This window comes from Anastrepha ludens, chromosome X, assembly GCF_028408465.1.
Source record: "Anastrepha ludens isolate Willacy chromosome X, idAnaLude1.1, whole genome shotgun sequence".
Lineage (NCBI taxonomy): Eukaryota > Metazoa > Arthropoda > Insecta > Diptera > Tephritidae > Anastrepha > Anastrepha ludens.
Genome location: NC_071503.1, coordinates 25,734,932 through 25,752,310, shown reverse-complemented (window position 1 = coordinate 25,752,310; position 17,379 = coordinate 25,734,932). Strand labels below are relative to the sequence as shown.

At 41.9% G+C, this 17,379-nt stretch overlaps 1 protein-coding gene across 1 annotated transcript in view; it reads left to right on the top strand.

The window, feature by feature from the left end:
• Window positions 1-218: 218 nt before the first annotated feature.
• LOC128869304 (tau-tubulin kinase homolog Asator-like) overlaps window positions 219-17,379 on the top strand; it is a 161,076-nt gene continuing 143,915 nt past the window's right edge. Inside the window, exons 1-2 of the mRNA XM_054111833.1 lie at window positions 219-462; window positions 8,027-8,171. Coding sequence (XP_053967808.1) covers window positions 335-462; window positions 8,027-8,171 — 273 coding nt within the window. The 5' untranslated portion in view covers window positions 219-334. The remainder of the gene's footprint in view (window positions 463-8,026; window positions 8,172-17,379) is intronic.

The window sequence follows — 17,379 nt, the reverse complement described above, 5'->3', positions numbered from 1 at the left end:
AGAATTCAGAGGCTATTATCTTGTCGACCGCTTATAGAAAACACATTTCTCATTTGATGTTTCATGGGTGCAATGGATCTCGAACCTGGGGCCAACCGAATGGTAGTCTCTCATAAATTCTCTAGGCTACAGCAGCCAATACACCAAGTTCTTTATACACAATTTTATATACTTTAGATGGACCATTTGTAAACAGCTAATATAAATACTTTAGAAATTTATATTTTTGCAGAGCCCTGACCATAAATCGAACACAAAATTTGTCAACCAATCTCAACCGAATTTATCCGACGACACTAAAGTACAATATCAGCACAACCAACAAGCCGTTCCAATGGCAAAAAATATGATGAAGGCATTAGAGCCCTTTCGAGGATTAGATATCACAGAATCAACAGGTTGTGGCAACGGAACACCGCCAACTGAAAGAGGAAAATGCACAAAAACGTCAACGCGTAAAAAGTAAGATGAAAACTTAATATTTATTTTTTAGTAATCTTATTTAATAGCTTAAGTACATATATAAGTGTAAATGTATTTTATTAACAATGTAACTAGTACAATATTACTACCTTCGTAATGAAACTTTTACGGGATGAGTAAGGAAACAGAAACTGTTATTTCGGTATTTTGGCGTAAGTGACATCATATAACTTGTAACCGAACTTGTCAAATTAAGTTACAACGTTTTACGGGTAACAATGATTTTATACCGATAAGAGTGGGTATTTAGTCCAATTCTGCACAAGACACATTTTGCTACTTCTTCTTCTTCTCCTCTTAATTGCCGCGATAACCGTTTACGCCATTTTGGCAGAGTTTAACAAAGGCACCTCTGCTGGTACCGTATCGAACACTTTCTGAGCCGGAGCGTTTCTATCCATTCGGACGACGTGACCCAGCCAACTTAGCCGCTGGGTCTTTATTCGCTGCGCTATGTCTACTCGTATGTCGTCGTAAAGCGCATACATCTCATCGTTCCATCGCCTGAGATATTCGCTGTTGCCAACGTGCAAAGGTCCAAAAATATTTCGCAGAATCTTTCTCTGAAACACTCCAAGCGTCGCTTCATCGGATGTTGTCATCGTCCACGTTTCTGCGCCATACGTTAGGAGGGCATGATGAGAGCCTTGTAGAGTGTTTGTTCCGTTCGTCGAGAGAATACTTTACTACTCATTTGCCCACTTAGTAAAAAGAAGCACTTGTTACCCAAGAGAGATTCTACGTTGGATTTCTAGGCTGACATTGTTATAGGTTTTAATTCTGGTTCCTAAATAGTCGAAGTCCTTTACAACCTCGAAATCATAACTGTGAACAGTAACATGGGTACCGATACGCGAGTGCGCCAACTGTTTGTTTGTCCTCGTTCACCACCAGACCCATTCGCTTTGCCTCTTTATACAGTTTGGAGAAGGCAGAACTAACAGCGGTTATTAAGGCCGATGATGTCAATATCATCGGCATACGCCAACAATTGTACGCTCTTATAAAATATTGTGCCTGAGCGATTAAGTTCTGCGGCTCGTACGATCCTTTCCAACATCTGGTTAAGGAAATGACATGACAGCGAGTCACTCTGTCTGAAACCTCGTTTGGTATCAAACGGCTCGGAGAGGTTCTTCCCAATTCTGATGGCGCTGCTAGTGTTGAGCAACGTCATCTTGCGTAGCCGCTTTAGTTTTGCGGGGATACCAAATTCAGACATCGCGGCATACAGGTAACTTTTTGTACTGTCGAATGCAGCTCTGAAATCGACGAAAAGGTGGTGTGTGTCGATTCTCCTTTCATGAGTATTATCCAATATTTGGCGTATTGTGAATATTTGGTCGATGGTAGACTTTCCAGGTCTAAAGCCACACTGATAAGGTCCAATCAGTTGGTTGACGGTGGGCTTCAGCCTTTCACACAATACGTTCGCTAGAACCTTATAGGCGATATTTAGAAGATTAGTCCCCCTGTAATTGGCACAAATTGCAGGATCACCCTTCTTATGGATTGGGCGAAGCACACTTAAATTCCAATCGGCAGGCATGTTTTCATGCCACCATATTTTGCATAGAAACTTATGCATGCCTCTTACCAGCTCCTCGCCGCCATGTTTGAATAGCTTTGTTGTTCTTTAGCCGCGTTATCGCTATTCTCACCTCGTCATGGTCGGACAGCGGAACGACAATTCCGTCGTCAGCGATTGGTGTATCGCGATCTTCACATTCTCTCTGACTTGCGCAGCTATCACTCTTTATCAGGTTCGAGAAGTGTTCCCTCCATAATTTAAGTATGCTCTGGATGTCAGTCACTAGATCGCCGTCTTTATTCTTACAGGATAACGCCCTGGTCTTGAAAACTTCTGTAAGCAGCCGAACTTTCTGGTAGAAATTTCGGGCGTTGTTCCTTTTGGCCAGCATCCGAAGATCCTCGCACTCACGTATTTTGGCCTCTCGTTTCTTCTTTCGGATAATACGTCTCTCTTCCTTTCTTAGCTCTTGGTAGCGATCCCACATGGCTCGCGTTGCGCCCGATTGCAGCGTGGCTCTATAGGCATCATCGTTTCTTTCTGCGGCAGAATGACATTCCTCGTCGTACCAACTGCTTTTTCGGGTTGTTGTTGTTGTTTTAACAGCATAGGTAGCCCTGTCTGTGTAGGCATATCATCGGTCGTCTTCGTCTAGCTCATCTAGGGGTAGGCCCAGGAAACATGCTGTTTCGACAGGTTGGGTCCAGACGGAGAGGGGGGCTAGATGAGTCGGTTTGAGGGGGCATGTGAAGAGGTGGTTAGTGTCGTGCGGGGTACCTTCACATGCCGGACATGTATTTGGTATGTCGGGGTCGATTCTGGATATGTAAGAGTTTAACCTGCTACAGTATCCAGAACGTAATTGTGCCAATGTTACACGAGTCTCACGGGGAAGCTGGAGCTCTTCATCTGCAATAGGTGGGGGTTGGACTCCGATTACGGCATTCACAGGACGGGAGTTCATGAAAGTGGTAACGGTCTCCCGGTGAATGTCGTTTATTGACTGTCTAAATACTGTCCGGTCCAGTAGGTTGCGGTCAGTTTTGTCCTGGATTTCGTCAGCGTAGTCTAAGAGGTGTCTCCTGATGTGCCTGGGAGGTGGTTCAGGCTCAAGCAGGCGTCTGCAGGGGTGAAACCTGCGGTAACATCCCAGCAGGAACTGCTTGCTGAGCAGTTTGTTGTGCTCCGCTACTGGGAGCATTTGTGCCTCGTTATGTAGATGTTGTATCGGAGACATCAGGCGGCACCCGGTCGCTGTCCGAATGGCGGTATTTTGACATGTCTGTAGCTTTGTCCACTGCGAATCACTAGTTCCAGGCGACCAGACAGGCGCAGCATAGTTCAGAACCGGCCGGCCAATTGCCTTAAATGTCGAAAGCAACAGTTCTTTGTCTTTGCCCCAAGTGCTGCCGGCCAGCGATTTGAGGACCTTGTTGCGATTTTGCACTTTTGTGGCAATTGCGATTTTATGCGCAGAGAAGGAGAGCAAGCTGTCAAAGGTTACACCCAAAATTTTGGGTTTATTTACCGTCGGAATTGGTGTGTCATCGACTTTTACCTTAAGGGACAGCTTGACCTCCTTTGTCCAGGTGGTAAAGAGGGTTGCCGTGGTCTTGGTGGGGGAAAGTTCGAGACTCCTCGCAATGAAAAAGCGAGAAAGGTCGGTGAGGTAGTTGTTCACTTTGGAACACAGGCCATCGATGTCATTGCCCGACGCCATTATCGTGCAGTCGTCAGCGTATGAGATCAGGGAAACTCCCGCTGGTGGTTGGGGGAGCTTCGAGATGTAGAAGTTGAAAAGCAAGGGAGAAAGGACACCACCCTGCGGTACACCTTGCTTAATCTTCCTCTGCTTTGATATTTGATCTCGAAAAATCACTGACGAGTGCCGACCGCTCAGGTAGTTCGCGGACCACCTCTTCAGCCCTGGCGGGAGTGTCGACTGATAAATATCATCTAGTAGTAGGAATGGCTGACTGTATCGAAAGCCTTCTTTAGGTCCAACGCTACTAGGACAGTCCTCTCGAAGGGGCGGATTTGGTTAAGCCCGCGATTTATCTGAGCATTTATGGCGGTGAGTGCAGTGGTGGTGCTGTGCACTCGTCGGAAACCGTGCTGATATGGGGCTGGGGCTAGGTGTTTTGTGAAGAGTGGGAGTAGGAGGGCTTCAAGTGTCTTCACTACTGGGGAAAGGAGAGTTATCGGCCGATAAGACTCCCCTTGGTTGGCGGGTTTCTCAGGTTTCAGTAGTGGGAGCACTCTCCCTACTTTCCACTTGTCAGGGATGATGAGAGTGGCCAGGGACAGATTGAAGACCCTTGTGAGGAATCCTACTCCCAGGGGTCCCAGATGCTTCAGCATCAGCGCGTTTAATCCATCAGGGCCAATGGCTTTCGATGATTTCGACTTGTTGATGGCCCCCTGAATCTCATCACCGGTGAAAGTAAGTGGCGCACTGTCGTTCGTCAGTTTGTGCAGCCTTCTGGTAGCACGACGTTTGGTTCTGTCGCCCGGAGGATGCAGTATGAAAAGCCGGCTAAAATAGCTCACGCATCTCTTCGGGTCCGACGAAGTGTAACCGTTGAAGGTGATAGCCACCTTATCGTTGTGCTTCGTCGGGTCCGACAGGGACCTAACGGTGGACCAGAGCTTACTAACCCCAGAGATGAGGTTGCAGGTCTTCAGATGCTCAACCCATTTGGTCCGCTTATGTGATTTACCAGTTACCGGATCTCCAAATTGAGATCCCTTATGCGGGGATCCCCGGGATCGGCCTGGCGTAGGTAGTCACGCTCGTTTGCTAAATTGGCTGCTTCAGCTGGGAAATGAGGACGAATGTCCTTATAACGCGCACATCAGTGGGGATGGGAAAAGCGGCGAAGGTGTCCTCGGTGAATTCCGTGAAGCCGGCCCAATTAGCTTTTTTAAAGTTAAAATGGGACCGGTGATTCGCGGAAACGAGGGCGGCAGGTCTCTCAATCGAGACGATAATGGGCAAGTAGTCTGATGCAAGCGATGGCATAGGTCGCCACGTTATGCTATTTATCAGACCCGCGCTAGCTATTGTTAGGTCAGGCGAGCTGCTGCAATTGCCCACTACCCTGATGGGGGCGTTGTCGTTCACAGAGCTGAATGTCGAATCGTCTATCTGCTCTGGCAATAGCTGCCCCCTACGATCATTTGGCAGGCTTAAATGCCAAAGATCGTGATGCGCATTGAAGTCACCTACAACCAATCGGTTTTCACCTCTGATGAGCGCACCTATATCAGGGTGATATTCTGCCGGGCAGCAGATGACAGGGGGCATATATATGTTAAATATTTCGAGCTCGGAATCGCCTGACAGCTATGCCTTGACATTCTAAGGTGCTGTCCCTGCGGTCGATTCCTTCATCGATGAGACGATACTGCACTGTGTGGTGGACTGTAAACGCTAGGCCACCACTATTGTCTCGCTGGCGATCGTGTCTGTGCACGTTATAGCCATCCCTGGTGATCAGAGATGACCTAGCGTGCAACTTGGTTTCTTGGACCGCAGCTATTTTAATACTGTGCCGGCTCATAAAGTCAACTATCTCGTCGACCTTACTCGTAAGTCCGTTGCATTTAAATTGGAGAAGCTTGAAGCTTCTCGGTGAGGTCTGTGTAATTCGGGGGGTGAGGGACGCGTGGGGTTGTCTACGTTGGACCTGCTGCGCAATCCACTGTGGCTGTTGCGGCCTGATGGTGGTGGGCGGCCGCGCCTCCGGGGGCGGTGGTGGGTGCAGAGCTCTGCAGCAGGGGGCAACGTAGGCAGTTGTCCACTCACGGGTGGTGTGCAGGCCGGAACATCTCCGAAAATGGCACCCGCCATTGCAAGAATTGCATTGGACTGATACCAGATTCTGAGGTATTACGGTCTGGCACACGGAACAGACTGTACGGGGGACCAGGAGCTGCTGGTTTGTCCCCGCACTGGGGTTGGAGCATGAAGGAAGGGGAGAGGTTGAGGGGGAGTTGTGTTGCTCCGAAAGGCTCCTCACCGTGGAGGTGTGGGTTGTGGTGGCGGTTGGTAGTGCCGGCCTATCAGGGGGTGTAGTAGCCGTGGAGGCATCAGACGCCTGCTGGCGGGAGCAACACGTGGCCACATACCGTGTGGACCACTCCCTATGCGACTTAAGGCCTGAACAGGTCTTAAGGTGGCTCCACCCGTTGCACTTGTTACACCTAACCGAGGTGGAGTTCGGGTGAAGCCGTTTGTGGCAGACGCAGCAGTAGAATACTTCTGGCCCAGGGTTGGATTTGATTCCAGCCCTGAGGAGAAGCATTTGGAGCAGGATTGCTGCGAGAGTTTGCTCCTGTGACGTAAGGGGTGCGGTGATATGCGATACACTAGACAGGGCTAGTATACTGGGGCGGCAGCCCTTGGTCGGGAAAAACCCGAGTCATTCCGGTAACGTAAAACCGGCTGCCATGGGTTCGCGGAATCCGATTTCTTCTTCGGCACGGTACGTAGAGAACGAGAAATGTTACTCCATTTCTCGTGCATGCCGGTTGGTTCGGCAGTGGTCTCTGAGAGCAGGAGTCAGAGTCGAGTGGCGAACCTTCTGGCTGTCTGTTGTGATTGCAGGTTTTGGATGTTGAGCGTTCCTTGCGTTGGTAGATGTACGTTTTTTGCTGCACAGAGGCGTGTGCGCAGTTTGGCTGCAACAATTCGAGTCGATGTTGGGTACTCGGATCGTAAGTACATTTAATCCACTAGAAGCGTGTAGATGCTCAGTGGTTTCGTGTTTTTCGATCAGGAGACAGCCAGGTGGCTTGGTGAATCTTCTTATGCTGGAATCTGGTGCTGCCGACTACCATGTTTTGGGCTAAACGCGGAAGTTGTGAGCTGCTTAAAACATATGCAGAAGAATCGTCCTGGCCACTCCCAAGTCAATGGCTATGGGTAACTTTCCCCAGTCGCGTGGACTTCTACATACAGTACCATCCTCCACATTTTGCTACTAGCCGCTATATATATGCACCATATTTCTATTATGTATGCATTTTTGGTCATTGGGAATAACACCATTAAAAAACAGAGTAAAGAATTGACTTTAAACAAAACGAGCTTGTCAAAGGGTAATTCGCTTAAGAAACTTTCGTTTGCTCAAACATTAAATTTGCTGAAACAAAAATTATGCGCCTTATCAATGTGCAATTTGAAAGAGAGAGTAAGTGGAAAAACGTTGTAAGTTAAAAACAAAATGATTCGAACGGAATTGTCGAAAGTAATTTTTAAGTGTAACAAGGTAAAACCTAACTATTTTGCTGAAAGGGCTACCAAAAATGAAACATCTTGAATAATTTTCTATCGGTTCAGTAATTATATATAAACGGACTCAGTCTAAACTAGAGACGGTAAGACTATGAGAAGACGCAATTCTGGATCGTTCCTCAATCAAACTCTTATAAGAAATGTTATCACAAAAACTACTTATTGAAACTAATTAAGATCAATTGAGAAGAAATGTTTTTTTTTGTGAGAGGAAACTTCCTATGTAGTTTCGGCCGCCGTAGCCGAATGGGTAGTGCGTGCCTACCATTTGCGAATGTGTAGGTTCGAATTTCCGTGCATGAACATCAAATAAAGAAAAGTTTTTTGTAATAACGGTCGCCCCCGGCAAGCAATGTCGGCGGAGTCGCCTTAAAACTGTTGGTCCCTCCATTTGTGGAACAACATTAAGACGCACATCACGAAAACGAGCTCCTCAGCCAAACACTTAACGCGCGAACTATTATTTTTTTTTTAACTTCCTAGTTGAGTGATTTTAGAGAAACGAACCGAGATTGCAACTTCTGAGTTGTTTGGTCTAAACAGTGTGCATGCATCAAATAAATGATGTCTGCTCAACAGTGCCAATATAATATGGCTTCATGTTAAAGCCTGCTCGTGGCGGATATATTTCAGTTTCTGTTTCTGTACCCATTCTTACTTAGATATATATATATTTATTAATATATTTTATTTTATTTCACATTTTTGGGCAGATACAATTTGAACATTGCTGGCATTGATAACTGTTCAATCCTAAGAGATTCTATTCCACGTTGTTGGTCTGAGCCTGCCATAGGCAATATATTGCGCAGAGACTTAGAGCCACCAATTATTCAGCAGGCCGCTTTCGATAATACAGTAAGCGTTTCGCATATAAAATTAATATTTCTCCTGAAAAAATTTTCTGTTATACTTTAATTATTGTTCGTTATAATGTAGTAGTAGTGCATGCAGTTGTTATATCTTCTATCTATAGTCGACATAAGATAAGCAATGTTCTAATACTGAGACCGTATATAAATAAGTTGTTGCTTTTTATAATCCGGGTAAGAGTAATTTTATTAACTTATCTATTTAATTAATTTTTTTTATAACGTCATTTTATATTTAAAAGAAATTTCGACTCGATCTTGGAATTGCGGCTATAAATATTTATTATATATTATATGTTGTACGAGTACATGTAGTAACATATTGGTTTGTGGGGTTTTGGTGACATATTTGATTTTGTTTTAACAACATAAACAAGCAAGTTTTATGCATAGTATAACTTTTGACACATTTTACAGCACAAAAAGTTACAAAATCATGTGTTTCTTTTTAATTTTAAAAGTTTCTACATCCTTATAGCAACTTCTGGACATACGAATGTATTTGTTTCTACTGAAGGGAATTTAAATTGGCTGCTTTTCTTTGATTCAAAATTAAGCTGGCCATAGTGTTTATTTTGTTTTCGCTTCAGAAGCCGATGGTTGCGGTTCTTTCAATTATACTGATCTCCTATTTTGTTAGATTGCCCAGATTTATACATATGTAAGATATTTTTGTTCATAAAATTAAAAAAAAAATTAAGTCATATATGTGATAACTTTTTTTTCAATTATCGGCACTGCTGGCTGCTTATTGTATAACGGTGACACTAGCCTGCTTCCATATCTCCTATCCTCATCAAGCTTATGAAACACAATGCTGACTTAATTTTGCTTCGTCACAGAGCTCAATAAATCACATTATTAACCTGGTATTACTGGTTCTCAACTACACAAAATCCTCCAATACTTCAAAATTATAACTGCCATAATCATTAAAACGTCGTGATTATGGAGTCCTTGTGAGGCGAGTTTTTAAGCCGAATGCGTCGTTGTGTCCCCACGAAATTGATGTTTGGTTGTTCCTCAGAAGTTACTTAACCGAATTCTGTGGTAGATATCTAAATTAAAAAAAAATATATATACGGTTACTCATCATTAGCTGTAAAAATAAATATTAAATAAATTGTTGGCTGCGTTCACAAAAATTTAAAAAGTTCACTGCTTATCGAAGTTTCCTTTTTCTTGGTTTTATACATACGTAGTTACATACATATCTAAAAATATTTAAGCTCGTACACAGGGTGGTGTAAAGCAAAAATAGTAAGATACTCGTATACTTGTACCTGCTTCATACGTTAAATTTTTTTATTCAAAAATGGAAAGCCGAGCTCATATACTCTTCGTCCTTCTGTTTTGCATAACATTGAACATAAATTCATGTATGATTTCGTTCTTTCATGAAATGAAAAGTTCTCGAAACAACCGCCAGGTGACCCTCTATGTCAACTGATACCAAAATTTTATCGCCATTTGTAAGAGTTACACCATCTTAAGTGGATCTACCTCTGCATTTTACCGTTCTAAAAATGGACTTTAATTTGAAACAACGAGTATGTATTAAATTTTACGTTAAAAATAAGCTCAAGGGTGCGAAAACCTTAAAAATGTTAGGAAACTGTTTCGGTAATTATTCTCTAAAGAAAACAGCCATGTACGAGTGGCATGAACGCTTCAGAAGAGATCGTGAGTCCATCGAGGATGACGAACGGAGAGGCTGGCCGTTGACATCGAAAACTGATGAAAACATCAATAAAGTTAAATAAAAATCGATCAAAAACCGTAAATTAACAATCAGAGAGCTGACAGAGGACTTGAACAGTACTTATGGATCCGTCTAGGAAATTGTAGTTTATGATTTGGGTTTGCTTCGTGTTGCTGTAAAGGTGGCCCCGAAGGACCTGAATTTCATGCCAAAAAGGAACCACATTAATATCGCCAAATACATGATTTCCAAGTCTGTGTCCAATCTAAAATTCATCAAACGCAATACTGAAGACGAGACGTGGGCTTTTGGGTACGATAGGCAAACCTGACATTAACGAGTCAAGAACTCCGAATCATAGATGACTAGATGTGAAACTCTTTTTCTCGTGAGAGCGCTGAAAAATGTGCATTTTTTATAACATTTTCCAATATTGCCACACCAGTAGAAACATGAATTGGGTATTTTTGAACCAAAGGTCTGGAATTTTTAGTTTCCACACCATCATTGAGGTTAGTATTTAGTGTGCGGTTGCCCAATAACCTTATATCACTCGTAAACAGCTACATATGCTAAAAATAAGCACAATCCGTATGAAATATGTACATAAATAAGCAAAAAATTTATATGTAAATGAAATTATTTAAAACTGAAATACAAAAGTAATTTAATAATAATAAAGTAATGAACGCGAAAAATATAAGTTATAATTAAAAACATGACTTATTGCGATTTTTTAATATAACACAGAAATTGGGTAACAAAAAAAAAATTCTCAAACAACGAATAGAATAAGTTAAAGCAGATTACCTTTAATTTTTTGTAAAATATCTCAAACACAAATTCAGTTCCCTTACTTACGCTTTTCAACCATAGAATATTTACGTATATACAATACAAATTTACATAAACCAACACACAGTTTTCAATAAAATTACATTATGTACATAAGACTAATTAAAAGTAGAAGTCGAAAGGGATATAACGAGCTTTGGATTCTACAAACTCCCTTCAATTATTACATTTCAATTGAATTAATTTAAAGACAAATAATTATAAACATTTCAACGCGTCATTTCTCCACTATGAAAAAAGGAACTGTTTTCGTCAATTATTTTTGGCGCGTTTCTTCTGGTAGCCAGCCATTTCGCCTATCAGCTGTTCAAAATCCCATAATGTGTAAGTGCTACCAAGTTTTGAAACGTCCTCATGGGCGCGCTCTCTCTCAAAATGAATAAGTTTCACATCTAGTTATCTATGCTCCGAATGAACCAAGACCCAAAAAACATGTCGTTTTCAATAAGACTTTCAATTAGACTTTCGAGATCTGCCGCTGGTTGTTAGTTATCTTATATTATTAAATTGTTTGATTACTCTAAATTAAAGAAAATACAATTTTCTTCCTTCTTTTTGCCTTTTTTTGGCCAGGCAAAGTAAAATTACAAATTCTGGCAAATGATCTTCGATACGCGTAATCGCAAAGACTGCGAAAAATTAACGTTAGAGTGAGCAAGCAAAGAAAAAAAAAAACAGAATATAACACACTTTTTAATGTACAAATGTGTGCAGTCTCTTTTCTGCGCATACACTAATAAAAGTATTTTCTTCGATAAGTGCAAAAGTCGTAAAAGCCTTGTACTCTGCACTTCGACCCGAATCATGCAAATTAAAGCTGAAATCGATGGTCCATCATATCTAAAGTGACTTCCAATGTTCAGATGAGTTGGCAAATTTCATACCATTTATTTATTACAATGAGTGACTGTTTTTTCTTGAATATTCAAAGAAGAGTAGAAAAAATATGGAACAAGGAATTGGAAACAGTAATGATGATAATACTGCGTGAAGATTTTTTTCAAATTATCAATCTTCAACCTATTTTGCTGGTATTGAAGAAGAGTTGATAAAATGGCTTTCTATAATATTGAGTAGTCGAAAAAGTCTTTTCGTATTTCTAATCAAACTTCAACTCATCTTTTTATATTTATAATGAACTTTATTAAACCAAATATGTACCATTTCGGTCAACCACCTTTTGCCATTTTTCTTCTAGAGACATTATTCCATCAGTGTAAAACTTTTGTGGTTTCTCGGCGAAAAACTGCGACAAGTAATTTTCACAGGCTTCTCTTGAAGCCAACTTTACTCCATAAAGGGAGTTCTGTATTGACCGAAACAAATGGTAGTCCGATGGTGCAAGGTCAGGGCTATATGGTGGATACATTAAAACTTTCTAGCTAAGCTCTCCCAGTTTTTGCCGAGTCATCAAAGATGTGTGTACCCTAGCATTGTCCTGATGGAAGACGACGCCCTTTCTGCGGATCAGTTCTGGCCGTTTTTTTCGATTGCTTGCTTCAATCTCATCAGTTGTTGACAGTAAAGTGTAGAACCAATCGTTCGAGCAGGCTGGAGCAGCTCATAGTGGATGATTCCTTTCCAATCCCACCAAACACACAGCATAACCTTTAGAGGCTTTGCGACCATTTGTTGAGCTTCACCACCCTTGCACCATGATCTTTTTCGCACATTATTGTCGTATTTGATACACTTTTCGTCTCCTGTTACCACTTCAGAAATGGTTCGATTTCATTTCGTTTCAGCAAAGAATCGCAGATGTTAATTCGATCCATTAAATTTTTCACAGACAATTCATGTGGTACCCAAACATTGAGCTTCTTTTTTGTAACCAGCCTTTTTTAAATGACTCGAAACCGTTTGATGATGAATGTTTAGTGCCTTGGCGATGTCATGGCAGCTTATGTGACGGTCCTGGTCAATCTTTTCCATAATTTCATCGACTTTTTCAACGATAGGTCGACTGGAGCGAGGTGCATCTTTCACATCGAAATTTCCAGAACGGAAGCGAGCGAACCATTGTTGTGCTACACGAACTGATACAGCATTGTCTCCGTAAACTTCACAAATTTCATTGGTGGCTTACGTGACATTCTTTCCTTTTTTATACAAAAATTTCAAAATATAGAGAATTTCTTCATTATTTTCACTCTTTTTTGAACAGCTATAACTTTTTTTCAACTTCTCCGAATTAAATTTTGTTTAGTTAAATGAAGCTTAAAATGTAACCTTTCTAACACCATACGATATGACACAATGTGATTGGTAGCACTGGAGATAGATGACTCCAACGACATCTATTGACAAAATACGAAAATACTTTTTCGACTATCCAATATTACAAACGATGACATCTGGAGTCGCAATAAATGCTACCAAATTCGGTCAATACACAACGGATATTGTTAAAATATTTGTAAACAAGCATAATTGGTACTTCATACTATCCTCGCTCCATACACTCTTTATTCGTGGTGAAAGTGTTATAAGACATTTACCTATAGGCCATTTGTCTGAGGATGCACCAGAACCGCGAGGAAAACGTGACACCCGATACCGATTTCTTCATTCTACTGATGCCAAATGCTCTTGGATCTGCCTGGAAGCCAAGCATACCTATATACAATAAATAATATACTCTGTTGAGACAAATAAAAATTGTCTTTATAAATACAGGGTGGCTGATGAAAGCCGCTACCAAAAAAAAATTTAATAACTTTTTTTCTTTTTAAGTTATCTGTTCCATTTTTGTTTTAATTTGCAGATTGATCTTTAAAATTTATTAAAATGGATAACTGGGACACGCAAACAAGAATTTGGATAGTCCGCCGCTATCACGCACTGGAGTCGGTAGTTTTGGTACAGAGAGAGTACAGGCGGATGTTTGGCGGCGATCTCCCGAGCAGATGGACCATAATGAGACTGGTGAATAATTTTGCTGAGCAAGGAACAGTCGCAAGAAGGCCTTATCATCGAAACCCACCAGTTCGGACGGAGGAAGCGATCGCTGCTGTAGCTGCAGCTATACAAAGCAATCCAAGGGTTTCAACAAGAAGCTTATCTGCTCAACTTGGTGTCAGCCGACAGTCTTTGCAAACAATAATGCATAAAGATTTAGACTTATTTCCCTACAAAATTCAAATGGTTAACAAACTGAATGCAGCAGACTTGCCGATTCGCTTGGAATTTTGCCAGAAGATCCTGCAAATGGTGGAAGAAGACCAAAACATGTTAAACTGCCTTTTCATGTCTGATGAGGCCCATTTCGATTTAAACGGCAATGTGAACAAACAAAATTGTCGAATATGGAGTACTTCTAACCCACAGATACTCCACGAGACGGAATTGCATCCTCTTCGCGTGACAGTGTGGTGTGCGGTTTCTTCACGCTGTATTGTCGGGCCTTATTTTTTTGAAGAAAATGGTCACACCGTTACGGTTACTGGAGACCGTTATTTGAAAATGCTGAAAGAATTTTTCTATCCAGAACTACGCCGAAAGAGAATTCCTTTCAACTCTGTGTGGTTTCAACAAGATGGGGCAACGTCTCACATAGCCCAGACTGTTATGACAGAGTTGCGACGAAAATTTCCCAATAAACTGATTTCAAGAAACTCCGAATTTCGTTGGCCCCCCAGGTCGCCTGACCTTACTGCACCTGACTTTTTCTTGTGGGGTTTATGTAAACAAGAAGTTTATAAAACAAAGCCAACAAATTTGGATGAGCTAAAACAATCCATTCGGGCAACAATTGCGGCTATTCCGGTCGCAACTCTCAAAGCAGCAATGAACAACTTTTTACTAAGATGCCGCACTTGTGTCAACGAGCATGGGGGGCATTTAAATTCAATTATTTTTAAAACTATTTAGTTAAGCTACATTGAATAAAATTTAATGACCTTCAACTTGAAAAAAAAAAAAATTAATTCCATACACTAAAAAAAAAGTTATTTGAGTTTCTTAATGTAGCAAAATTCATCAGCTACAGGGTGGCTTATTATTTTATAACTTTATTTTCTATTTACCAATTTTCACATCTTTTTTTATAGTAAAGTTTAATGTTCATCTCATTGAAAAGTCTATTTATTCAATAACATGTGTACAGCTTTTCAAATTATTATCACTTATGCCGATATTGCTCCATACTTGCCAACAGGGGCAAGTGTAGAACAGACAACTGATACAAGCCAGAAAAAGGTTGGGGAACAATCATGACGCAGCTCGAGGTGCAATTAAGCGCACTTTGCAGTACTGTAGACAGGCTAAGTGCACACCTGTAGACTCTTCGTCCAGCTGGAACAAGGAACAGAGCCAGAAACAGGCACAGGTAATTACAACACCTTGCTTGGTGCTTCATAAAGTTCGCCACTGACCGCAGTCACGCAGGCGCCATCGCAACAAGCAGCATCGACAGCAATACCAGCGTCACAAGGGTTGCATTATTCGTTTGCATTGTCAGTGGAGCGTAATTTTCGACTTATGGTGCTCACACTCACCAACGTATCGTATCCCTCTCCGTAGCCCGTTGAATATACAAAATTGAGCAACACTTTATTCCGTAGACAACAGCTGTTTTTATTTGGTTACATACATACAAACTATGCAATACATCGGTAACAAAATGGATGAAGAAGACAGCGTAGTTTGCGACTTTCTTAATTTATATGAACTATATAGTTTATACAATATAAAAAATATAAGGACAAAAAAAAGTTCAGAAGGTATAAAGTTCGGCCATTAAATAGGAATTGGGGTACAAGTGGTTTTAAAATTAGTGAGCAGTTCCTTGAGGTAGCCAAAACAGCGGATTGGTCCTGAGGAAAGACTGTCTTTAGTTTGTGTTTAATATGTATGTAAACAAATTTGCGAAAATAAGAACATATGTATGTATGTACCTGCTTGTATCGACACAATGTTCCCATTGATATTTTTGCTTACATACTTGTACACACATCCGCGTTATCAGTTACAATTTTTCATTGTTTAGTAAACCAAAGCCAAAAACCAACAAATGCAAATAGTTCATTTATCTATAATTAAAATTATGCCACATTGTTTTTAAGTTACTTTAATAAAAATTAAAATTGTTCTAAGTTTATTTTGTAAATGATTTCGAAATGTTTTTTTTTTTTTTGTCGGGACAACTAGCAAGTGCACTCAGGCATGAATTAAGTCTATTGTACTACACTTGAATTCCCGTTTAATTTTCTTTAAATCTACCCGATCTCCGGAGAAATCTGAGTAGATCTTGTGGGGGCATGGAGCCAAGATGGTCGCTTCTTAACGCATCTGTGCCAAAAACCTCAAACCTGACTCGAGCGAAGGCACAGGAAGTGGTCCGCCGTCTCATCCTCCTCTTCACAAGCTGGGCAGAATACACTGTCTGAGATGCCCAACCTTTCCATGTGCTTCACCCACAGAGAGTGGCCCGTCATCAGTCCAACCAGCCGTCTGCACTCCCCTCTGCTTAATGACAGAAGGGTTTGTGACAGATGATCGGACATGACAGGTAACATCAGTTTAGTCCATCTGCAGCCTCTCTCAGCCTGCCAAGCTCGCTTGTGGGTTGTAGTTACCCATTTGCTAACCGTGGCTTTGATGGCCGCAGAAGGGAGTGGCAAAACGGGATCTGGGACAAAGAAGTTGGCCTCAGAGCCCATCATAGCTAAGCAGTCAGATGTTTCGTTATCCGCGATACCCACGTGTCCCGGGACCCATGTTAGCATCAGGCTATTATGTCTACCGACAAAGTTCAGCCTGGATTTACAGGACTCGATTATCTTTGATGTAGTTGGGGGGCTCTCTAAGGCAATAAGCGCAGCTTGGCTGTCGCTGCAGACACATGTAGATCTGCCTCTCCATCTGTTTTCCACAACAAAGTTCATCCCTTCTTGAACTGCATACACCTCCGCTTGAAACACAAATGCATGCGTTCCAAGAGCAAAGTGCAGTTTTGTCCCGCTGAATTCCACGTAGACCCCAAAGCAGAAGCCATGCTCGGTCCTGGAGCCATCCATGAAAATGCGGAAACAGTGTTTTCCGGGCTTATTTTCACAGTTTCACAACTGAGCCTCTGGCAGCACTACACTGTATCTCTTTTCAAGTACGACTCCTGATGGCATGGAGTCAAGGGACATGGAGAGAATCGTTTGATCGAAGTCCATGCCTTCTCTGTTTTCCAATGCCGGACAGGGGCCGTATCAGTTCCCATTGTGTTTCAGCCTGCAGATGGCCTTGAACGCCTCTCCTTGGGTGAAATCATCAAGTGGTGGTAAACCAATCAGATCATCTAATGCCGGGCCTGAAGTAGTCGGAAAAGCTCCGGTGCAGCAGATGGCCACAGTGCATTGTAGTCTTGATAAGGCCCTCCTGACTCATACGATGCATAGCTAATAATAGGTCTTATTATAGCCGTGTAGATCCAGAAAGCTGTCGGTGCTTTGGATGTCTTTGTTTCAACGTTAATTTCCAGAGGAGCTTACTATCGAGGATTACTCCAAGATATTTAATTTCCTTCGATAGCTGGATTTTGACTCTGTTTAACTTTGGCAGAACGAGTCCATCAAGCATCCTCTTTCTGGTGAAGAGGACAATACCAGTCTTGGTGGGATTTGCCGATAGCCCATTCGCACAGCAC